Source organism: Molossus molossus, unplaced genomic scaffold (assembly GCF_014108415.1).
Source record: "Molossus molossus isolate mMolMol1 unplaced genomic scaffold, mMolMol1.p scaffold_m16_p_3, whole genome shotgun sequence".
Lineage (NCBI taxonomy): Eukaryota > Metazoa > Chordata > Mammalia > Chiroptera > Molossidae > Molossus > Molossus molossus.
Genome location: NW_023425366.1, coordinates 118,398,035 through 118,423,391, shown reverse-complemented (window position 1 = coordinate 118,423,391; position 25,357 = coordinate 118,398,035). Strand labels below are relative to the sequence as shown.

At 41.9% G+C, this 25,357-nt stretch overlaps 1 protein-coding gene across 5 annotated transcripts in view; it reads left to right on the top strand.

Moving 5' to 3' along the window:
* CLUAP1 (clusterin associated protein 1) overlaps window positions 1-25,357 on the top strand; it is an 83,801-nt gene that overhangs the window by 42,450 nt on the left and 15,994 nt on the right. For 3 of the 5 annotated variants that reach the window (XM_036278989.1, XM_036278987.1, XM_036278988.1), the window contains 3 exons: window positions 10,787-10,920; window positions 17,611-17,752; window positions 21,985-22,057. In XM_036278989.1, the coding sequence (XP_036134882.1) occupies window positions 10,787-10,920; window positions 17,611-17,752; window positions 21,985-22,057 (349 nt within the window). Of the gene's footprint in view, window positions 1-10,786; window positions 10,921-17,610; window positions 17,753-21,984; window positions 22,058-22,892; window positions 22,971-25,357 lie in introns of all 5 variants that reach the window. The other 2 variants (XM_036278986.1, XM_036278985.1) reach the window with 1 other exon arrangement.

Genomic DNA, 25,357 nt, shown 5'->3' with positions numbered 1-25,357 from the left:
TTAATTTTTGTTACAGATATTTCTCCTTTTTCCCCCACTGATTCCTCCCTCCCCCTTCCCTCCCTGCCCTGTCCCCAGCTTTGTTATCCATGTCCATTGTTCATGCATACATGCATATAAGTTCTATGGTTTATCTCTCCCCACCACCCCCTCTTCTGGGGATTGTCAGTCTGTACCCCACTTACGTGTCTCTGGGACTACCCCATTCCTCAGACTGTTATGTTCATTATATTCCACAAATAAGTGAGATCACATGATACTTGTCTTTCCCTGCTTGGCTTCTTTCGCTTAGGATAATACTTTCCAGGTCCCTCCATGTAGTCTCAAAGGATAAGAGATCTTTCTTTCTTACAGCTGCCTAGTACTCCATTGTGTATATGTACCACTGCTTTTTTATCCATTCGTCTACTGATGGACACTTGGGCTGTTTCCAGATCTTAGCTATTGTAAATAGTGCTGCTACAAACATATATTCTTTCTGATTGGTGTTTCAGGCTTCTTAGGGTATATTCCTAGAAGTGGGAGCACTGGGTCAAATGGAAGTTCAATTTTTAATTTTTTGAGGTAACACCATATTGTTTTCCATAGTGGCTGCACCAGTCTGCATTCCCACCAGCAGTGCACTAGAGTCCCCTTTTCTCCACACCCTCGCCAACACTTGTTGTTTGATGATTTGTTGATGGTGGCCATTCTGACAGGTGTGAGGTGATACCTCATTGTTGTTTTAATTTGCATCTCTCTGATGATTAGTGATGATGAGCATTTCTTCATATGTCTCTTAACCATTTGTATGTCCTGTCTATTTAGTTCCTCTGCCCATTTTTTAATTGGATTTTTTGTCTTCCTTTTGTGGAGTTGTATGAGCACTCTATATATATTGGAAATTAACCCCTTATCTGATATATCATTGGCAATTATGCTCCCCCATACAGTGGGTAGCCTTTCCGTTTTGATGATTGTATCTTTTGCTGTGCAGAAGCTTTTGACTTTGATGTAGTACCATGTGTTCATTTTCTCCTTTGTTTCTATTGCCTTAGGTGATGTATCAGTGAAAATTCTGCTGCGTATGATGTCTGAAATTTTGTTGCCTATAGTTTCTTCTAGGATTTTTATGGATTCATGAGTCACATTTAAGTCTTTTATCCATTTTGAGTTTATTCTTGTGTAGGGTGTAAGTTGATGGTCTAGTTTCATTTTTCTGCATGTAGCGGTCCAATTTTTCCAACACCATTTATTAAAGAGGCTGTCCTTACTCCACTGTATGCTCTTGCCACCTTTGTCAAATATTAATTGAGCATATTGCCTTGGGTCCATTTCTGGGTTCTCTGTTCTGTTCCACTCGTCTATATGCCTGTTCTTGTGCCAGTACGAGGCTGTTTTGATTATAGTGGCTTTGTAGTATAACCTGAAATCTGGTAATGTGATCCCTCCAACGTTGTTCTTCGTTTTCAAGATTGCTGTGGCTATTCAAGGTCTTTTTTGGTTCCATATGAACTTTTGAAGTACTTGTTCTAATTCTGTGAAGTATGCCGTTGGTATTTTGATGGGGATTGCATTGAATCTATAGATTGCTTTGATAGTATGGACATTTTAATGATGTTAATTCTCCCAATCCATGAACAAGGTATGTGCTTCCACTTTTTTACATCTTCCTCTATTTCTTTTTCAATGACCTGTAGGTATCTGCAAATAGGTCCTTTATTTCTTTGGTTAAGTTTATTCCTAGGTATCTTAATTTTTTTGCGGCGATGGTAAATGGGATTGTTTTCTTAGTTTCTCTTTCTGTGAGTTCATCATTGGTGTATAAGAATGCCATCGATGGGGGGGGGTATAAAAAAAAAAATGCCATCGATTTCTTGATGTTAATTTTGTATCCTGCTACTTTTCCAAAATCATTTATTAAGTCTAGTAAATTTTTGATGGAGTCTTTGGAGTTTTCTACGTATAGTATCATGTCATCTGCAAATAATGAAGTTTCACTTCCTCCTTTCAAATTTGGATCCCTTTTATTTTTTCTTCATGTATGATTGCTGTGGCTAAGACCTCCAGTACTATGTTAAATAAGAGTGGTGAAAGTGGGCATCTTTGCCTTGTTCCTATTCTTAAGGGAAATTCTTATAGTTTCTGCCCATTGAGTATGATGTTGGCTGTAGGTCTTTCATATATGGCCTTTATTATATCTAGATATGATCCCTGTATTCCCACATTGCTGAGTGTTTTTATCAGAAATGGATGTTGGATTTTGTCGAAGGCTTTTTCGGAATCTATTGACATGATCATGTGGTTTTGATTCTTCATTTTATTTATGTGGTGTATCACATTTATTGATTTCCGAAAATTGTAGCAGCTTGCATCCCTGGGATGAATCCCACTTGGTCATGGGTAATTTTTTTGGTGTATTGCTGGATCTGATTTGCTAGTATTTTGTTCAGGATTTTGGCATCTATGTTCATCAGGGGTATTGGCCTGTAGTTTTCTTTCTTTGTAGTGTCTTTTTCTGGTTTTGGAATTAGAATTATGCTGGCTTCATAAAATGAGTTTGGAAGTCTTCCTTCTTCTTGAATTTTTTGAAATAGTTTGATGAGAATGGGTGTTAGTTCTTCTTTGAATGTTCGGTAAAACTCCCCGGTGAAGCCATCTTGGCCTGGGCTTTTGTTTGCTGGGAGAGTCTTGATTACATCTTCAATTTCTTCTGTTGTTATTGGTCTGTTCAAGCTTTCTATCTCTTCCTGGTCCAGTTTTGGGAGACCATGTGTTTCCAGAAATTTGTCCATTTTACTTAGATTGTCGAATTTGTTGCCGTATAATTGTTCATAGTAGTTGTTAACAATCTTTTGTATTTCTGTGGTGTCACTTGTTACTTCTTCTCTTTCATTTTTGATTTTGTGTATTTGGGTTCTCTCTCTTTGTTTCTTGGTAAGTCTAGCTAAGGGTCCATCAATCTTGTTTATCTTTTCGAAAAACCAGCTTTTTGAATTGTTTTTTTTTTTATTCTATGTCATTTATTTCTGCTCTGATCTTTACTATTTCCTTCCTTCTACTTGCACTGGGGTTTTCTTTTTGTTTGCTCTCTAGTTCTTTAAGTTGTGAGTCTATTAGAGATTTTTCTTGTTTTTTTGAGGTAGGCCTGTAGTGCTATGAACTTCCCTCTCAGAACTGCTTTCACTGCATCCCATAGATTTTGTGGTGTTGTATGTTCATTTTCATTGGTTTCCAGGAAGTTTTTAATTTCTTCCTTGATCTCTTCGGTAACCCATTCATTGTTTAATAACATGCTGTTTAGCTTCCATGTGTTCAAATGTCTTTGCATGTTCTTGTTGCAGTTGATTTCTAGTTTTATGCCATTGTGATCTGAGAAGTTGCTTGATATGATTTCAGTCTTCTTGAACTTGTAGAGACTTAGTTTGTGTCCTAATATGTGGTCTATCTTTGAGAATGTCCCATGTGCACTTGAGAAGAATGTGAATTCTGTAGTTTTGGGGTGTAATTCTCTGTAGATATCTATTAAATCCATTTGGTCTAGTGCCTCATTTAGAGTCTCTGTTTCCTTGCTAATTTTTTATCTAGAGGATCTATCCAGTGATGTCAGCGGGGTGTTGAGGTTCCCTGCTATGATTGTATTGCTGTCGATTTCTCCTTGAAAGTCCTCCAAAAGATTTTTAATATATATTGGTGGCCCTATATTGGATGCATATATGTTTATCAAGGTTATATCTTCCTGTTGGATAGATTCTTTCAATATTATGTAGTGGCCTCTTTGTCTCTAGTTATGGCCTTCATTTTGAAATCTAATTTATCAGATATGAATATTGCTACCCCAGCTTTTTTTTCTTTCCGTTTGCTTGGAAGATTTTTTTCCATCCCTTCACATTCAACCTATGTGAGTCTTTTGTTGTGAGGTGCGTCTCTTATAAATAACATATAGATGAGTCATGCTTTCTTATCCAATCAGCTACTCTTTCTGTGGGAGCATTCAATCCATTTACATTTAAGGTGATTATTGATATGTACTTATTTATTGCCATTTTTGTTTAGTGTGATTATATTTTTCTTTCTATTTCTCCTGCTCATTACAGCAGTCCTTTTAACATTTCTCGTAGTGCTGGTTTGGTGCTAATGTATTCCCTTAGCCTTTTTTTTTCTGAGCTCTTTATTTGACCTTCTATTTCGAATGATAGCCTTGCTGGGTAGAGTAGTCTTGGATTCAGATCCTTGTTTTTCCTGACCTTGATTACTTCATGCCATTCCCTTCTGGCCTGTAGTGTTTTTGTTGGGAAGTCAGCTGAGAGACTTATGGGGTTTCCTTTGTAGGTAACCTGTTGCTTCTCTCCTGCTGCTTTAGGATTCTCTCTCTTTGTCTTGAATTTTTGGCACTTTGATTACTATGTGTCTTGGTGTGGGCCTGTTTGGGTTCTTCTTACTTGGGGCTCTCTGTGCTTTTTGAACTTGAATGCCTTCTTCCTTCACCAGATTAGGGAAGTTTTCTGTCACTATTTCTTCAAATATATTCTCTATCCCTTGCTCATTTTCTTCTTCGGGGACTCCTATGATGCGAATGTTATTACGTTTTTAGTTGTCCCACAGTACTCTTATGCTGTTTTCTTGTTTTTTAATTATTTTTTCCTTTTGGTTTTCTGATTGGTTGATTTTTATACCCTATCTTCTAATTCACTGATCTGGTCCTCAGCTTCCTCTACTCTGCTATTTAGACTTTCCAATGTGTTTTTTATTTCTGATATGTCATTCTTCATTTCTTCTTGGTGATTTTTAATTTCCAGCTGGTTTATTTGCAACATTTCTATGTCTTTACTCATGGTGCTCGTGTCCTTACACATGCTGTTGAGCTTCCTCAAGAACATGGCTCTGAATTCTAGTTCTGTTAACTTGCTTAACTGTACCTCATTTATCTCAATTTCGGTAGAGGTCTCTTGTTCTTTCATTTGGCTTTTGTTTCTGTTTTTCATCATTTTGGCTATGACTGTTGGCTTTGGAGCCTGCCAAATTTTCCGTGTGGGTGTTGGTGTTTTGCTGTTTGTGGCTCCCTCTCCTGGGTTTGGATGAGCAGGGAGGACCCACTTTAAACACCACTGTCAAGCCTTAACTTTCCTGATTAGAGTTGCTAGCCCAGGGAATGGTAGTTATCCTCTGGCTTTTTTGCCTGGAGGCTATTAGTAGGGGTCACCTGAAGAACCTTGGTTTCTGAGTTGAATGAAAAACTCCCTCAGGTGCTCTGTGTAAGAGGATTTCCCGAGATAATGGGCCTCAATTAGCATTTCAATGGTCACCTGGTGGTGTTGACTCTCCGAGGGAGTGGCCTCCGCCTCTCCCCAGGGCCCTGCGAAGGAGGAAGGTGACCACAGTCCTGTGTGGCTGCACTCAGCAAAAACTCTGAGCACCCTTCAAATCCTGAGTGTCCCACACAGTTCCAGTCCAGTCTGCCCTCCCTCTGCTGAAGCCCAAGGTGAGTGGCTGCTGCCAATTTAGCCTCTGTCCGGGCTCTGCACTATGGAGCTGCCTGGGACTTTAACCTGAGGGCACCGCTCCCCGCTAAGGGCGGCCAAGGCTGTGGCAGCTCCCATTGGCGTAGCACCCAACGGTGGTCATAGGACCAAGCCAAGGCTGCAGGCCGCAGCCGAGGCCACCGCAGGGCCCAGCCGAGGCCCCAGCAGGTCCTGGCCGGGGTCGCAGGTCCCAGCCAAGGGCGCAGGTCCCAGCCGAGGCCACTGCAGGTCCCAGCCCAGGCCGCTGCGGACCGTGGGCTCCCGGCCCCCTCTCATGTCCTCACAAGCCTACCAGGATTGAGTCGAGTGTCCCTTGTTATGTGGTCCTCCAAGCTGTCTTTTGGTTGCCCCTTCCTGACAATTTGTCTTTATTTTCATTGTAATTCCAGTTTGGTCTTGGGAGATGATCTGTGTAGCTTACATTCACTCTGCCGCCATTTTTTTTTCTTCCTAATATTTCTTATAATACTGGTTTGGTGGTGATGAACTCCTTTAGCTTCACTTATTTATTTATTTATTTAGTTAGTTGTTTGTTTATTTTTGATCCTCATGTGAGGATATGTTTTTTTAGAGAGAGAGGGAGGGAGAGAGAGAGAGAGAGAAACATTGATGTGAGAGAGAAACATCTATCAGTTGCTTCCTGTACATTTCTCGACCAGGGATCAAAACTACAATCTCGATCTGTGCCCTGATCGGGAATCAAACTTGCAATATTCTGGTGTACAGGATGACACTCCAACCAGCTATGCCACCTGGGCATGGCTCTTTCAGCTTTTCTTGTCTTGGAAGCTCTTTATTTTTCTATTCTAAATGACAACTTTTTGGGTAAAGTAATCTTGGTTGTAGGTCCTTGCTTTTCATCACTTTTAACTATTTCTTGCCAATCCTTTCTGACCTGGACAGTTTTTCTTTCTTTTTTACAAAATATGTTTTTATTGATTTTAGAAAGAGAAGAAGGGAGAGAGAGAAACATCGATTGGCTGCCTCCTGTCCCCCCCGACCATGGGGATTGAGCCTGCAACCTGGCAGGTGTCCTGACTGGGAATTGAACCTGCTATCTCTTGGTGCATAGGATGATGCTGAATTCACTGAGCCACACCAGCTGGGCTCGCCTGCAAAGTTTCTGTTGAGAAATCAGCTGATAGTCTTATGGGAACTCCCTTGTGAGTAACTAATTGCTTTTCTAATGCTGCTTTTAACAATCTCTCTTTGGCCTTGGCCGTTTTTGGCTCAGTGGTTAGAGCGATTTTGATCAGGGGCATGTGCCTCAGTTCGTCCACTGCCCTGGTCAGGATTGTGTGGGAGGCAACCAGTCGATGTGTACCTCTCACATAGATGTTTCTCTCTCTCTCCCTTTCTACCCCTCCCTTCCACTATATCTGAAGATAAATAGAAAAATGTCCTTGGGTGAGGATTAAAAAAAAAAGAATCTCTCTTTGTCTTTAACCTTTGACATTTTAATTATTGTGTGTCTTGGTATTGACTTCTTTGTATTCATCTTGTTTGGGACTCTGCACTTCCTGTACTTGTATGTCTGTTTCCTTCACCAGGTTAGGGAAGTTTTTTGTTATTATTTTTTCACATAGGTTTTCAATTTCTTGCTCTGTTTCTTCCTCTGGCACTCCCATGATACAAATGTTGGTACACAGGAAGTTGTCCCTGAGGCTCCTTATACTAGCCTCATTTTGGGGGGATTCTTTTTGCTTTTTTGATTAGGTATTTTCTGATTCCTTACCTTACAAATTGATGATTTGATCTTCTGCTTCATCTACTCCACTGTCAATTTCCTAATATATATTTTTTCAGTTTATTTCTGACTGGATCTTTTATGTCTTCTATCTGTTTCTTGTCTCTTTGTTGAAGTTCTCACTAAGTGTATCTACTCTTCCCCTAAGCTCATTGAGTATTCTTATAACCAGTGTTTGGAACTCTGCATCTGGTAGATTGTCTCCATTTTGTTTAGTTCTCTTTCTGGAGTTTTGTACTGTTCTTTCATTTGGGACACATATCTTTGTCTCCTCATTTTGACTGCCTCTCAGTGTTTGTTTTTATGTATTTGGTAGAGCTGCTGTGTCTCCCAGTCTTGGTAGAGTGAGATTGTATAGTAGGTGTCCTGTAGGGCCCAGTGGTACAGCCTTCCCAGTCACCCAAGTTGGGTGCTTTGGGTGCATCCCCAGTGTGGACTGTGTCCATCCTCCTGTTGTAGTTGAGCCTTGATTGCTGTTGGCATGTCAGTGTAAGGGATTTACAGGCTGTCCAGCTAGTACTGGCTGCAACCACTGTGGAAGATCTGCTGTGCGGGGGCTGACCCTACGGAGCAGGACTCATTTCAGCTGGGTACTAGTGCGTGCTGAACTTGCCCCATGAGTGTGTTGCTCATGTGGGTGGTTGTGTCGTACATCAGCATGGGCACCAGGTGTGGTAGCTCTGGGGTCTCCCAAGAGGTGCAGGCCAAGGTCACCTGATGCCTGTGCGCTGCCTAGGGCCACCTGGCATGAGCTACAGAGTGATCTCCAGATGGCTAATAGTTGTGCTGGCCTTGGAGGTGCCTTGGAGGGGGCTGAGCTATGAACCAAGGCTGGCTGCCACTAGTGACAAACCTCGGGCCACTTAGCAAGAGGTATGGGGCACACTGAGGCCTGATGCTGCTTGTTGGAGAGATTTTAGGAAAGTCTACAGCTTAAGACAAGACAGGCCATTTGTATGGAAAAGCTACTGGAAATGGTTTGGGTACACTGGGTGCGGTCTCACAGAATCACCAGGGCAGGGGTAGCCAGGTTGATGGAGACTCAGATATGGTACCCACCTGCCAGCTTTGTTCGGGGAGGGCTCAGCAAAGGAACATGGCCTCTGCCAGCACTTCCCTCTGGAAGAAAGCTACCCCTCTGGCTCTGGCCCTGATGCCAGACAATTCAATTCCTTTCTGTATGTCCCTGGTGTTTGTTTGTTTGTTTGTTTGTTTGTTTGTTTTTTTAATCCTCACCCGAGGCCATTTTTCCATTTTTTTCTTCAGATAGAATGGGAGGGGGAGAGAGAGAGAAACATCGATGTGAAAGGGACACATCGAGTGGTTGCCACCCACACAACCAACCAGGGCTGGGGACAGACTGCAACCGAGGTACATGCCCTTAGTGGGAACCGAACCCGGGTCTCCCTGGACCGCAGGCCGACGCTCTAACCGCTGAGCCAAACTGGCCCGGCGTCCCTGGTGTTTTTTTGAGCTGCTGCCCCTGTGTTGGAGCTTAGAATGAGTGAGTCCAAGTAAGTCAGTGCACGGTTCCTTTAAGAGAAATGCCTGCAACTCCAGCTGCCCTCTGTTTCCCTCAGCCTCAATCCCTGCTGGTTTTTACAGCCAGAAGTTATGAGGACTTCTCTTCCCGGCACTGGAATCCTGGGCTGAGACCCCTCACTCTTCAAGAGGTACCTGGGCAACCGAGATACCCCTCCCAGTTTTTAACTGCAGCATGTGATTGTGGGACCAGCCCATTCCACCTCTCTGTTCCCCCTCCTAGTCTTAATGTGGCTTCTTTATATTCTTAATTATCAGAGTTTTGTTGAGCTAGATTTCAGACATTTCCGAATGATGGTTGTTCTATAGTTTAGTTGTAATTTTGATGTGGTTGTGGAAGGATTTGAGTACCATATTTACTTATGCTGCCATCTTGACCAGAAGCTCTCTGCTGGTGTTTTTGAAGTACTTGCAGCAAATGGATGATTAGTGGTATTATTTTCATGAAAGCATATTGGAAATGGTTTGTTGTCTTAGACAAAAATAATTTAACCATAAATTTATTATCAATAAAAGTAGTTGCTTCCAAATACACAATGTCTTTGAGAGTCGTGGAAAATGCCTGGGCCCCTTAGGTGATTTCTTTGTGTACCCCATAGCATTTCAGAGACCTGCAGGTAAACAGCCAATAAACCATTATGGTATACTACACATGTGCAAAGTATTGGAGGAGAGAACCCCATCTTGGCCATCAGGAATATAAAGCAGAATGGAAGAGCCCGAACTTGGGGAGGCAGTTTCACACTCAGCTGGTTGTGTTCCAGACATTATTTCTGATACAGCAGATTGTTGTAATACACAGGCCCAAACCTGGCCAGCTTCCCAGGCAACACAAGTGTGAAGACACACTGTGTTTACTTGGACTACCACTGCTTCAAATGAACTTGCTCTTACAAGAGTACAGGGAGGCCTGTGGTTTTCATCAGTGACCTGTCATTCCCTTCACTTTCTTAGCCTCCTTTGCCCCAGGGTCTCTGTCCTGCTATTGCCTAGGATCCCTCGCAGAGGCTGGTTTATACTGCATGAGGCAGCCACTTTCTGTCTGACTTCAGAGAGTGGCTTCTTTGTTTCTTGTAGTCCACAGTCAAGGTTCAGTGTCCAGTGAGAGAGAAAGGGAACCTTCTCTCTCAGTCCCAGCAGGCAGTGGGTTAGGACTGGGACCAGCTGTTTCTTTTTGTTCTCTCCTATATAAAGTCATACTTATATGTGCCTGCAGGGGTAGGCAGAAATAAGGAAGAACTCTGTGCCAGTGTACTTGAGTATAGCAAGTAGACTTTAAGAATGTGTAAATAGCCCTGGCCGATTTGGTTCAGTGGTTGGAGCGCCGTCCTGTGGACCAGAGAGTCTGGGTTCGGTTCCCGCTAGGGGCATGTACCAAAAAAAAAAAAAAAAAAAAAAAAGAATGTGTAAATAATGAAGGCCCACAATTTGAGCACTCATGAGATAGTACCTAAGTGCACTGTGCCGTTGTGACATTCTTTCAAATTAAAGCTATTATAGTAATTATAACCTGCATATTTTTCCCCACATGAACAACAGTAGACCTACGTTTGCCTACCTCTGTATATTCTAGAAGTCAGGATATTTTTAACTACAGGAGTAGCCTGAGCAAGATGAAAATAAAGGCAGACTAATAATTCAGAGTGATACGTAACCAGTCTAAACAAGTAAGCAGGACAGATATCAAACCTCTCTCCACTCCACTTAGGACACTGTTCTTTCTCTCTTTATTTGTTTCCCTGGGCAGGAACACCCTCTTCTCATGGGGAAAAAAAGGATGATAATTTTATCTGGGCCCATGTGATGTTCCCCATGGGAACAGTTGGTTAAATGAGTGATGGCTTGAAGGAGGATTTGCTCTGTTTGCTTACTTTTGTTTGTTTTTTTTTTTTCATGATGTTGCTGTGCCTGAGGAATTGAGAAATTCCACTCTTCCAAGAGTCAGGTTGGAGATACTTATTGGGACATTATTTCATTCATTTTCTATTTAATGTAGGCGCAGGTTCAGAAGACTAAAGACCTGCTCAATAACGTGGCCTCTGACGAAGTTAATTTAGAAGCCAAAATTGAAAAGAGGAAATTAGAACTGGAAAGAAACAGGAAGCGCCTCCAGACTCTACAGAGTGTCAGGTAGATATGAACACCCAAAGAATGAGTAGAAAGCTGTCTTTGAAAGTTCAAACACATTGAGAGAATGTATTGTCAGTGATATTAACCCTTCAAGCAGTGGAAGATGCCTTGAATAAGGCGATTTCTCCTTCAGAATGTATGTGTTGCTTGTTCAAACAAGCATACTGCTAAACTCATTCTCTTTACTGCTTTCAATATGTCTGGAAAACTGCTTAATTCTTGAACATCCATTCAGGTTTTTTTTTTGTTGTTTTTTTTTTTTATCCTCACCCGAGGACATTTTTCCATTTTTTTGTACAGATAGAGTGGGAGGGAGAGAGAGGAAGAGAGAGAGAGGGAAACATCGATGTGGAAGGGACACATCGAGTGGCTGCCACCCGCACGACCAACCAGGGCCGGGGACAAACTGCAACCGAGGTATCTGCCCTTAGCGGGAACCGAACCCGGATCTCTCCAGACCGCAGGCGGACGCTCTAACCGCTGAGCCAAACCGGCCAGGGCTCCATTCAGGTTTTATAGCTTCTTGGAAGTCAAGGCAAAATAAGCAAATCCAGATGATAAAAGTTATACAAGACTTGGTTAGGTGAAAATAGAAACATACTTCCATTTCTTGGTTTAAATAGATCTTAGACTTTTCTTTCCTCACCAGTAATTCATCTTTCTTCTGACTTTCTCTCACTGAAAGTATGTTTTCCAGGGAACGTGGATAGATAATAGTGGTACATAACACCTTCCAGGTCACTGGGGCCTTTCAAACATGTTCCTCATTTTTTTTATCACGCCCTCTCTGTCTCTCATATCTCATCTCCTTTCCTCTTTCCTCTTGTCTTGTATCCTCCTTCATTGCTTTTTTTATTGTTGTTCTTTCTCCCATGTCACTCACTACTCTTTCTCCCTTTTTAATCTTCTTTTAGTTTTCTCTTTTTACTCCTTCCCCTGTCCAGCAGTATCTGCTTTGAATATTAGAGACTGGCCCACAGTCTGTCTTCTATCCTGAGATCTGTGGGGAGGCAGCACCTGGGGACAGCAGCCAGTTACTCAGGGAGCATCAAAGGCTTCCTCCTAGCCAAGGGACCACACCCATTCTGCCTCTAGAATTAGGGCCAATAGATCAATTTGTCTCATTAAAAGTCCTGCCTTTCACTGTGACCACCAGTCAAGATGGTGGCATAGATAAACATGGTACTTGCCTTGTCCCACAACCATATCAAAATTACAACTAAACTACAGAACAACCATCATTCAGAACCACCTGAGATCGAGCTGAATGGAAGTCTTACAATTACAAAATTAAAGAAGAAGCCACATCGAGACTAGTAGGAGGGGTGGAGGTGCCAGAAGGGCTCATCCTACATCCACATGTGGCGAATAAAAAATCAGGAGGGATACCTCGGCTGTGAAGGTACTCCCTGAGAAGTGAGGGGTCCCTGTCCCATACCAGGCTCCCCAGCTCAGGGTTCCAGTGCCAGGAAGAAAAGTCCCCAAATAATCTGGGCGTAAAAACCAGCAGGAGAATCCATAAAAATCCTAGAAGAAAATGTAGACTTCATACGCAGCAGAATTTTCACTGATATAATGCCTAAGGCAAGAGAAACAAAGGAAAAAATGAACACATAGAACTACATCAAACTAAAAAGCTTCTGCACAGCAAAAGAAACAACCATCAAAATGGAAAGGGAACCCACTATATGGGAGAGCATAATTACCAATGATACATCAGATAAGGGATTATTTTCCAAAATATATAAAGTACTTATACAACTCAACAAAAGGAAGACAAAGAACCCGATTAAAAAATGGGCAAAGGACCTAAATAGACATCTCTCCAAAAATAACATACAAATGGCCAAGAGAAATATGAAAAAATGCTCAATGTCACTAATCATCAGAGAGATGCAAATTAAAACAATGAGGTATCGCCTCATACCTGTCAGAATGGCTGCCATCAAGAAATCATCAAACAAGTGCTGGCGAGGGTGTGGAGAAAGGGGACTCTAGTACATTGCTGGTAGGAAGGCAGACTGGTGCAGCCACTATGGAAGACAATATGTTGTTGCCTCAAAAAGTTAAAAATTGAATTGTCATTTGACCCAGTGATCCTACTTCTAAGAATATATCCTAAGAAGCCTGAAACACCAATCAGAAAGAATATACGTACCCCTATGTTCATAGCAGCATTGTATACAATTGCTAAGATCTGAAAGCAGCCCAAGTATCCATCAATAGATGAGTGGATAAAATAGCTGCGGTACGTATACCCAATGGGATACTATGCAGCTGTAAGAAAGAATGATCTCTTATCCTTTGAGACAACATGGAGGGACCTGGAGAGTATTATCCTAAGCAAAACAAGCCAGTCAGAGAAAGACAAATATCACATGATCTCACTTATTTGTGGTATATAATGAACAAAACAAACTGGTAAACAAAACAAACTCAGAGACATAGTAGTAGGGTACAGACTGACAAACCTCAGAAAGGAGATTGGGGTGGGGAGGGGAGGGAAGAGATAAACCACAGAATTTATATGCATGTATGCATAACCATGGACATAGACAATGATGCTGGGGACCAGTGCAGGGGCAGGATTGGGAGGAGGGGGTCAATGGAAAAAGAAACATTTGTAACAAAAATTAATTAATAAAAATAAATAAATAACCAGCAGGAATTGAGACTGAGGCTTCTAGAGTCCCAGGCAGTTCCTCTTAAAAGGCCCATGAATGGACTTACTCATACTTGCTTCCTCCATGCTTCAGTGTAGGGGAAGCCACCTGAAAGGCACCAGAGATACACTGAGCTGTTTGACATTGGAGCGAGAACTGGAGGGGCAGATGTGCTGGTATAGGTTGTTTTTCCCCATGGGGCCAGCAGACAGGCACCATATCCGAAACTCCAGCAACCTGGCTCACACTGTTTGCCCCACCCTGGTGATTCCTTGAGACCCTGCCCCACCTAATTTTCAGGCTGACCCAGGCTGTTTCCAGTGACTTTACCATAGGATTGGTCTGTCTTGCTGCATTAGATTTTCCTAAATTCTTTCAAAGAAGCAGCATCTGGCCTCAGTTATCCCCATACCTCTTGCTAAGTAGCCCCAGGTCAGGCACTAGAGGCAGCCAGCCTTGGTTCAGTTTGGCTTTGCCTGGGCACCACCAAGCCCAGCACAAGAAGCAGCCATCAGCAGATAGCTTTATAACGTATACCTGGTGACCCCAGGTAGAACACAGGTAGTGACTGACTGCCTCAGAGCCAGCATGCCCCGTGGACAGCTTCAGACGACATCAAAGCACCACTACCTAACCACCTCAATTGATACACTCAAGGAGTGGACTCACTGGGTACCCTGAGTGAAATAAGTCTTGCTCTGTGTGGTGGGCCCCTGCACAGCTGATCCCCCAAGGTAGTCAGAGGTCAGTGGTCAGTGGGCACAGCCAGTCTGTGTAGCTGGTCAGCCTGAGTAAATCCCTCCCATTGATGTGCCAGAAGCAGTAAAGCCTCAATTACAACAGAAGGGTATACAGTCCACATGAGGGATGTACCTCAAGGGCCCAGCTGAGGTGATCAGGGAGGCTGTACCACTGGACCCTACAGGACACCTACTATAATAGGCCACCCTATGACGTTTAGGAGACATAGCAACTCTACCTAATATGTAGAAAAAGCACAGGGAGGCAGCCAAAAGGAGACAAAGAAACTTGGCCCAAAATAAAGTACATAGCAAAACTCCAGGAAAAGAACTAAATGGCAATAAGCAATCTAACAGATGCTGACTTCAAAACAATGGTTATAAGGATGCTCAAGAAACTTAGGACCTCAAGAGCATAAAAAAGGACCTGTCAGAAATAAAGGATGCACTAATTGAAAAAAGTAATTTACAGGGATTCAATAGTAGGTGAAACTGAGAGGCAAACCATCAATTTGGGATATAAGGAAGCAAAACAACCCCACCCAATCAAAACACCAAAAGGAAAAAGAATCCAAAAAAAAAAATGAGAATAGTGTAAGGAGTCTCTGGGACAACTTCAAGCATGCCAATATTTGCATATGGGGGTGCCAGAAGAAGAGACAGAGCAAGAAATTGAAAACCTATTTGAAAAAATAATGACAGAAAACTTCCCTAACTTGGTGAAGGAAACAGACATACAAGTCCAGGAAGCACAGAGAGTTCGAAACAAGATGAACCCCAAGAGGCCTACACCAAGACACATCATCAAAATGTGAGTGGTTAAAGACAAAGAGCGAATCTTAAAAGCAGCAAGAGAAAAGCAGTTAGTTACATACAAAGGAGCTCTGGTAAGACTGTCGGCTGATTTCTCAAAAGAAACTGCAGTCCAGAAGGAAGTGGCAAGAAATATTCAAGGTAATGAAAAGCAAGAACCTACAACCACGATTACTCTCTCCTACAAAGCTGTCATTTAGAATCAGTAGACATATAGTTTCCCAGACAAGAAAAAGCTAACGGAATTTATCACCACCAAACCAATATTATATAAAATGTTGAAGGGTCTTCCTGAAGAAGATAAAAAATATGAATAGTAAAATGGCAATAAAATGCACATATATAAACAATTGAATCTACAAACAAAATGAACAAGCAGAACAGAAACAGACTCATAGATGCAGAGAACTTTTTGTTGGTTACCAGATGGGAGAGGGGTTGGGGGAATGTGTGAAAAAGGTGATGGGATTAAGAAGTGCAAATTGGTTGTTAGACTGATGAATTTCAAAGGGAAGGGGGGAGGTGCAGTGTGAAGAGATAAACCAAAGAACTTAATATGCATATATGCATAACCAATGGACACAGTGTGGGGAAGGCAGGAGGGGGGTAGGAGAGGGGAGGAGAGGGTTAATGGGGAAAAAAGGGGGAACATCTGTAATACTTTCATTTTTTTTATCCTCACCCGAGGACATTTTTGCATTTATCTTCAGACAGAGCAGGAGGGAGAGAGGGAGAAAGAGAGAGAAACATCGATGTGAGAGAGACACATGGAGTGGTTGCCACTGACAAGACCCCAACTGGGGCCAGGGACAAACTGCAGTTGAGGTACATACCTTTAGTGGGAACAAAACCCAGACTCTGGTCTACAGGCTGATGTTCTAACTGCTGAGCCAAACTAGCCAAGGCACATCTGTAATACTTTCAACAAAAGTTCTGCCTTTCAAGTATAAATTTGTTTTTGTTAAACCTCATATCCTTTTAATAGAAAAGTTTCTGTTTTGCTTTAGTAAAAAAGGTTAAAAAATTGTTTTTTTAGGTTTTTTTTTTTTTTTTTTTAAAAAAAGAACAGTTTCCTTTTAATAAGGACAAAGTAATTCAGCAAACCAGTTGAAATAGCTTTTTATGTTATGGTTTTGGTTTGCAGTTTTATATTGTTTATAAACTTAGCTTTAATTTCTGACAACCTAAATTTCCCTTTTTAGGTAACTGGTTAAATTTTGGAACATTCAGACTGCAGGGTATTATGCCCAGCTAAGATAATGCATATATTTTATTTATTGATTTTAAGAGATGTGTATGGTATATGCTGATTTTTAAACTATTGAAATCTGTGGCGAATTGAGTGAGAAAAAAGACTGCAGAGCTTCATTTAGACAGTGATTTTCAACTTTTTAAAAAATATGTTTTTATTGATTTTTAGAGAGAAATGGAGAGGAAGAGAGAGACAGAAACATCAATGAGAGAAAAACATTGATCGACTGCCTCCTGCACATCACCAACTGGGGATTAAGCCCAAAATCTGGGCATATGCCCTGACTGGGAATCAAACCAGTGCTCTTATTGCATGGGTTGATGCGCAACCACTGAGCCACAATGGCCGGGCTGATTTTCAACTTTTTAAATCTCATGGCACAAACTAATTACTAAAATTTTGTGGCACACCAAAAAGTAGTGTATTTTTGCCAGTCTGACAAAAAAGGGTATAATTTTTATTCATTCACACCAGATGGCTATTATTGTGTTGGCTATCATTTTGTATTTGACAGTCTAAGGGAAAAGAGGTCAGTGCCCCTGACTTAATAGGCAGGTATTGCATGTTTTAAAAATCCTTGTGGCAGCGTGGCTGGTGTGGCTCAGTGGTTGAGCATCAACCCATGTACTAAGAGGTTGCCGGTTCGATTCCTGGTCAGGGCACATGCCCGGGTTATGGGCCTGATCCCCAGTGGGGGGCGTGCAGGAGATGGTCAGTTGATGTTCTCTCTCATTGATGTTTCTCTCTCTCTCTCCCTCTCCCTTCCTCTCTCTCTAAAATCAACTAAAAAAATTAAAAGAAAAATTCTTGTCAGCACACTGGTTGAAAACCACTGATTTTAAGGTAATGTAGTTATGTTTGTTTAAAAATGCATTCCTATATGTATCTGTGTATAGAAAAGTCTGGAAGGATGTACGTCAAATATTAAGTGCTTATACCTGGTGATGGGATTATGATTAATTTTTACTTTATTCTAGTTTCAGCATTATTTCAAGTTTTTACAAAAATTACATCTTTTTTATTTTAAAAAGTATGTTCATTTTGGGGGAGGGAAGAGAAAAGGGAAAGTTAGCCTCAAGCAGTTAGAGAGCTTTAAAGCATTTTCTCCAATTAATTCAAGGCTTTTCAAAAAAAACCATGACAGAATATGAAACTGAATACCAATTTCAAACTATTATGTATTGATTTCTATTTCACTTTTTATTTTATTTGATCATTCTAGGCCGGCATTTATGGACGAATATGAGAAGATTGAGGAAGAATTGCAAAAGCAGTATGACATTTATCTGGAGAAATTTCGAAATCTGGCTTATCTGGAACAACAACTCGAGGATCATCATAGGATGGAGCAAGAGAGGTTTGAGGTCAGTGCTTATCCTGTTCTACACAGACTCTTCTTTCTGATGTGTCACTTTGTACTTGTTGACAAGTCACTTTGTAAATACCCTTGTGAAAAAAATAGCAGTGAATGTTTAATATTAGTTTATCAAACTAATCTTTGATATTAGAAAATTAGGAATACAGACAAGGTTAACATGTGACCTATGTAGTTACGCAAGACAAGAGCCTGTGCTTGCTTTGCTGTTCTGCTTTTTTTGTTGTTAATTCTCACCTGAGGATATTTTTTTCTATTGATTTTTTTTTTTTAAGACAGAGTGGAAGGGCCCTGGCCGGTTTGGCTCAGCGGTTAGAGCGTCAGCCTGCGGTCCTGAGAGACCCGGGTTCGGTTCCCACTAAGGGCACGTACCTCGGTTGCAGTTTGTCCCCGGCCCTGGTCGGTCGTGTGGGTGGCAGCCACTCGATGTGTTCCTTTCACATCGATGTTTCTCTCTCTCTCTCTCTCTCTCTCTCTGTTCCTCTCTCTCTCCCCCTCGCTCTATATGAACAAAAAATGGAAAAATGTCCTCGGGTGAGGATAAAAAAAAACAAAAAAAAGACAGAGTGGAAGGGAGAAAGAGGGAAAGATTGATGTGAGAGACACATTGATTGGTTGCCTCCTGCACAAGCCCCATTGGAGCTGGGGGTCAAACTTGCAACCCAGGTATGTACCCTTGTCTGGGAATTGAACCTGTGACCCTTCAGTTCTTGGGCTGACACTTTAACCACTGAGCCACACCGGCCAGGATGAAATCCAAAATAATTGTTAAATGCCTTTTTTAAAAAAAAATTTTCCCCCCTTTTTTATTGATTTTGGAGAGAGAGGAAGTGAAAGAGAGATAGAAACATCAATGAGAGAGGACATCTATTGGCCACCTCCTGCACGGCCCCCACTGGGGATTGGGCCCACAACCTGGGCATATGTCCTCACCAGGAATCGAACTGGCGACCTCTTAGTGCATGGGACGATGCTCAACCACTGAGCCATACTGGCTAGACTTAAGTGCTTTTTCTTTTTTTTATCCTCACTCAAGGACATTTTTTCCATTTTTTTATTCAGGTAGAGTGGGAGAGAGAGAGAGGAACAGAGAGAGAGAAACATCGTTGTGAAAGGGACACATCGAGTGGCTGCCACCAGCACAACCAACCAGGGCCGGGGATGAACTGCAACCGAGGTACATGCCCTTAGCGGGAACCGAACCCGGGTCTCTCAGGACCGCAGGCCAACTCTCTAACCACTGAGCCAAACCAGCCAGGGCTTAGGTGCTTTTTATTTTGCACTGAGTTCCATAAATTTTATAACTGCTCTTAAATTTAAAAAAATACTTGATCGCCCTGGCCGGTTTGGCTCAGCGGTTAGAGCATCGGCCTGCGGTCCGGAGAGACCCGGGTTCAGTTCCCGCTAAGGGCATGTACCTCGGTTGCAGTTTGTCCCCGGCCCTGGTTGGTTGTGCAGGTGGTGACCACTCGATGTGTCCCTTTCACATCGATGTTTCTCTCTCTCTCTGTTCCTCTCTCTCCCTCCCAGTCTACTGGAACAAAAAAAAAAAAAAATGGAAAAATGTCCTTGGGTGAGGATGATAAAAAAGAAAAAAATACTTGATCAATTCACTTAAAGATTTTCAAGCGCTGGTTAATTGAATCATCCTAACCAGCTTATTGGAGACTGTTTTATAAAGAGGAATTGCAGTTTATCGATTATTCTGTGAAATATGTATGACTCATAACCTAACCAGCTCTCTTACAAGTACCTTTCATCCCAGTGTTTAAGACCACTTAGGAAGGAGTATTTCAAATCCCAACATGACTCAATAAATATGGAATTCAGAGCAAAGGAAGTTGGACCAAGTTGCTCTCACTTTTTGAATTGCCCTTCTCCCTTAGGAATATTTCTGTTTAACCCAAGAATAGTCATTTGGAATCTGTATTCATGGTGAAATTGGTCTACAGTCTCCCTTTCTTACACGGTCCCTGACAGCTTTTAGTATAAAGCTTATGATAGCCATCTTACAAACCTGGGTAAATTATTTTGCTGTCCAGGAGGGCTGGCTGGGAGTAACTACCACATTCATATGGACACGTTTATCTTGACGAGAACCCTGTTGCCAACATTATTGTATGGCAAAGGCAGGCCATGAAGGAACAGAGTATAGGAAAGGCACATTTTGAGGGCAGTGGAAAGAGCCTGGAGTCCAGGACACTTTATTTATTTATGTATGTATGTATGTATGTATGTATGTATGTATGTATTTATCCTCACTCGAGGACATTTTCCATTTTTTTTTTTTTGTTCAGGTAGAGTGGGAGGGAGAGAGAGGAAGAGAGAGAGAGAAACATCGATGTGAAAGGGACACATCAAGTGGCTGCCGCCCGCACGACTGACCAGGACCAGGGACAAACTGCAACCGAGGTACGCGCCCTTAGCGGGAACCGAACCCGGGTCTCTCTAGACCGCAGGCCGACGCTCTAACTGCTGAGCAAAACCGGCCAGGGCATCCAGGACACTTTAAACATTGGGTGTCTGGGAAAGAACAATAAAAGACCAGTGAAAATGAACTGACCATTTTGTACTATTGTCTGGGGCCACCTCTGGGTTCAGAGAATGTACTGAAGAACGAATCTCAGGCTGCACGTTCTTCCTTCAACAAATACTTACCTTCTTTTTCTCCTATGGTCACATCTACTCTCTGTGCTTTTAATACCTAGTCCCTCAAAATATCGAATGTATGGAATGTAGTGCTTTCTTTTTAATGTTTATAGCAACAACAAAAATCTAAAGACTAATTTCTTCTCCCATCTTTTTAAAAAATTATTGTTGAAAATATTACAGATGTCCCCCTTTTTTCCCCATTGACCCCCTCCTTCCCGCTCCCACCCCCCTCCTGCCTTCCCCAGCCTAGTGTCCATGTCAGTTGGTTGTGCATATATGCGTATAAGTTCTTTGGTTTATCTCATCCCTCCCCTCCCATGTCCCATCCCTCTGAGGTTTGTCATTCTGTTCCCTACTTCCATGATTCTGGATCTCTTTTGGTCGACAGCTTATTTTGTTCATTATGTTCCACAAATAAGTGAGATCATGTGGTACTTGTCTTTCTCTGACGGGCTTGTTTTGCTTAGGATAATACTCTCCAGGTGTCTCCATGTCATCTCAAAGAGTTAAGAGATCTCTCTTTCTTACAGCTGCATAGTACTCCATTGTGTATATGTACCACAGTTTTTTTACCCATTCATCTCCTGATGGGCACTTGGGCTGTTTCCAGATCTTAGCTATTGTAAATAGTGCTGCTAAGAACATAGGGGTGCATATATTCTTCCTGATTGGTGTTTCAGGCTTCTTAGGCTATATTCCAAGAAGTGGGATCACTGGGTCAAATGGCAGTTCAGTTTTTAATTTTTTGAGAAAATACCATATTGTTTTCCATAGTGGCTGCACCAGTCTGCATTCCCACCAGCAGTGGGCTAGAGTACCCTTTTCTCCTCTCGTTAGATGATTTGTTGATGGCCACCATTCTGGCAGGTGTGAGGTGATATCTCATAGTCGTTTTAATTTGCATCTCTCTGATGATTAGACATGATGAGCATTTTTTCATATGTCTCCTGGCCTTATATATGTCCTGTTTGGAGAAGCCTATTCCATTCTTTATTTTGACAGTAATCAGGACCACATTTTGTGAACTAACTGAAATATTAACTTTTTCTTTAATTCTCTAGGAATTAAAACTAGTATTTATTTCTTTTCCCATCCTGATCAGCTCCACCATTTAGCATCTTCCAGGGCTGGAATTGTGCAGGGCAGAGAAACAATAAATTTTATGCTTTATTCTTTTTAGAGTAAGAGGCCTGTAGTGCCCATAGTTGATGCATCTGTGCAGGCACACATGATGGGTATTTCATTGTGTCATTCAGTTTTCTTCAGAGTTACTGAGGTGTAGTGGGAAGAGCATGGGTTTGGGAGCCAGCCAGGCCCATTTTAGGTCAGTTGTGTCCCTTCTGGGAGCCTCCCTTTCCACAGCGCTGCTGGGTGATTATAGAAAGAAAGGGTGTCAGGTTTCCCAACTGCAGTAGTATCTTAGGCAGTGTTAGTTTTCTTCCCCTTCTTTTAGTTTGGATTTTTTTCTGGTTCTATGTTACAAAGAGCAGTACTTACCCAAATGGTAAAGAATAATAAAATGTTCACAAAAGGGTAATCTCTTCTTTATCTTGTTTTACTGTTCCAAAGGAAGCTGAAAATACTCTCCGTCTGATGCAGAACAAGCTAAAGGAAGAAGAAAAGCGACTGCTAAAGAGTGGAAGTAAGTTTATACTTTTCAAATTCGGAAGTTGCATTTTTAGCATTGAAAAATTTATATGTATATTTCATTTATTTTCAAAAGGCAATTTTCTCACAACTCTTATATCTGGTACCATTTTGTTTTAGTCAAGAGCTCGAGAAACTGGTTTAAATAGTATTTAAAGCATATTTGGTTTTTATGCCAACTACAATAGTGTTTTCCTCTGTTTAAATGATAGTTTGAATTATATATATATATATATATATATATATATGTGTGTAATTTGAAAGAAAAAATTGTTTTGGAGGTCTGTAGGGTTCCTTATTTTAGGGCAGATTGATGGAAAACAAGCAACATAATGAAGTACAAGGGAATAGGTCACTTGTGTAAATATAGACCCCCCCACTACACACACCCATCTTCAGCACTCACCTATAGAGAAATGGGAGTTACCTATATGCTCTCCATGCCTAGTTAGCACCCTTCATCCATGAACTTCACCAAGGTGTCAGGTCAGCCTCGTGAGCTGTAGCAGAACGTGATCTTCCTGCTGAATTGATGGCTTTGTCTCATAGAGCTTTCTCTTCTTGCTCTTTTTTCATGATGATACATTTTATTATCCCATGCTTGAGATAGTATGCCTGGGACATCAGGCATATTCTTCCTCTGCGTGTCTTTTCTCTTTGTACCTCTCTTCTTTTGTACTTGGTCTGCCCCTGTACTTTGTACTGCCTCTCCAGAATCTCAGGAAACTCTGGAAGGAGAATAGGGACTGCTGGGAAATCCTCTTGGGGTAAAGTTAGGGAATTCCAAGGGTCTCTCTAGCCAAAGCAGCCCCTCGCCTTTATGGTTCCAGGTCAGCCAGGAGAGCCCGAAGCTGCCCCAAGTGATAAGACTGCATGGAATTTATCCCCTCCTGGGAGGATTGGCACAGGTAAGAGCTCTGGCTGGTTGGTTGCTTGACTGCATCACGCTCTGCCCCAGGCCAGCACATTAAGACCTTTCTCACTGATCTTGCTTTGTTCTTCTGAACTCAGACTTTCATTTTGTGATCCATAGGTTTGGGATTTCTTTTTTTTTTTTTTTTTTTTTTTTATCCTCCCCCGAGGACAGTTTTCCATTTTTTTGTTCAGGTAGAGTGGGAGGGAGAGAGAGGAACAGAGAGAGAGAGAGAAACATCGACGTGAAAGGAACACATCGAGTGGCTGCCACCCGCACAACCGACCAGGGCCGGGGACAAACTGCAACCGAGGTACGCGCCCCTAGCGGGAACCGAACCCGGGTCTCTCAGGACCGCAGGCCGACGCTCTAACCGCTGAACCAAACTGGCCAGGGCGGTTTGGGATTTCTTAAAGGACAAAGATTCTTAGAAGCATGTGTGATTTAATTATTTCAGAAAATTTTTCAGTTTAAACCAGCTTAATGAAGGATAGCACTTAATGAGTGTGGAGTAGACAAAGTTAAGAAAATATTTATGAAGGACTATACTCATTTCTACTCATCCTAAGGTTAAGATGATCTCTGTCTTTGCTTTTTTGCATACAGTATGTGTGGGAACATTGCCCAGAGTGTTGGGATCAGGGAGGAGATACATATAGGAAGACTCTCTGAGTTTTTCTCCATCTGTGAAAGATTTCTCCAAACAGAACAATCTAATAGTACACAGACATGAATCAGGAGCAAGAATTAGTAAAACCTAACAGCTGGAAGAGATCCTCTTGTCCAGCCACTCTTGAGGCAGCTGTTTCAACCTAGCAAAGCATTATTAAGTATTTGTCTAGATGCTAAGGACAAAAGACAGGGTCCTTGCCCTAACTGATCGCACATGCTAGTATGCTAGGAGACAAATAATAAGCAAGCTATATGTGGAAGGTGAAAACTGTTATGGAGGAAATGCAGAGCAGGTAAGAGGAATAAGGAAAGTATGACAGAATTGCTTTTTTAAAATAGGTGGTTAGGGTAGGCCTCACTGAGGAGGTGCTATTTCAGCAAAGACTAAATCAGTAGAGCTGGGAAAAAAGGAGATAACAGATGAGGAGAGTCCAAGAAAGACTGGAAGCTAGTGCCCAGTTTCATTGAGTGAGGAAATGTGTGAACCAGCAGGTCTTAAGTTAAGGTAGGTTAGATGAGCTAGAAGGTGTAACGTGCTTGAGAGGCTCATATCTGATTGATACCATCTTTGTTAAGCAGGAAGTGAAGTTATCTTTTTTTAAAATTTTTGTTACAGATATTTTTCCTTTTCTCCCCCTCCTCCTGCCCCCCATTGGTTATACTTATATGCATAAGTTCATTGGTTTTACCCTCCTCCTGCCCCCCATTGGTTATACTTATATGCATAAGTTCTTTGGTTTATCCCCCCCTCCTCTGAAGTTTGTCAGTCTGAACCCTACTTCCATGTCTCTGGGTCTATTTTGTTCATCATCTTATTTGTCCATTATATTCCACAAATAAGTGAGATCATGTGATACTTGTCTTTCTCTAACTGGCTTGTTTCGCTTAGGATAATACTCTCCAGGTCCCTACATGTTGTCTCAAAGAATAAGAGAGCTTTCTTTCTTACAGCTGCATAGTATTCCATTGTGTATATGTACCACAGCTTTTTTACCCACTCATCTATTGATGGACACTGGGCTGTTTCCAGATCTTAGCAATTGTAAATAGTGCTGCTATGAAATAGGGGTACATATATTCTTTCTGATTGGTGTTTCAGGCTTCTTAGGATATATTCCAAGAAGTGGGATCACTGGGTCAAATGGCAGTACAATTTTTAATTTTTTGAGGAAACACCATATTGTTTTCCACAGTGGCTGCACCAGTCTGCATTCCCACCAGCGGTATACTAGGGTACCCTTTTCTCCACACCCTCGCCAGCACTTGTTATTTGATGATTTGTTGATGGCGGCCATTCTGGCAGGTATAAGGTGATACCTCATAGTTGCTTTAATTTGCATCTCTCTGATGATTAGTGATGTTGAGCATTTTTTCATGTCTCTTGGCCATTTGTATGTCCTTTATGGAGAGGTGTCTATTTAGGTCCTCTGCCCATTTTTTAAATTAATTAATTAATTATTTATTTATCCTCATCTGAGGACCCCTTTGCATTTATCTTCAGACAGAGTGGGAAGGAAAGAGGGTGGAAGAGAGAGAGAGAAACATCAATGTGAAACAGACACATAGAGTGGCTGCCACCTGCACCACCCCAGCTGGGGCTGGGGACATATCGTAACCGAGATACATGCCCTTAGCGGGAACCGAACTTGGAACTCTCTGGTCTGCAGGCCGACGCTGTAATCGCTGAGCCAAACTGGCCAGAGCTGCTCA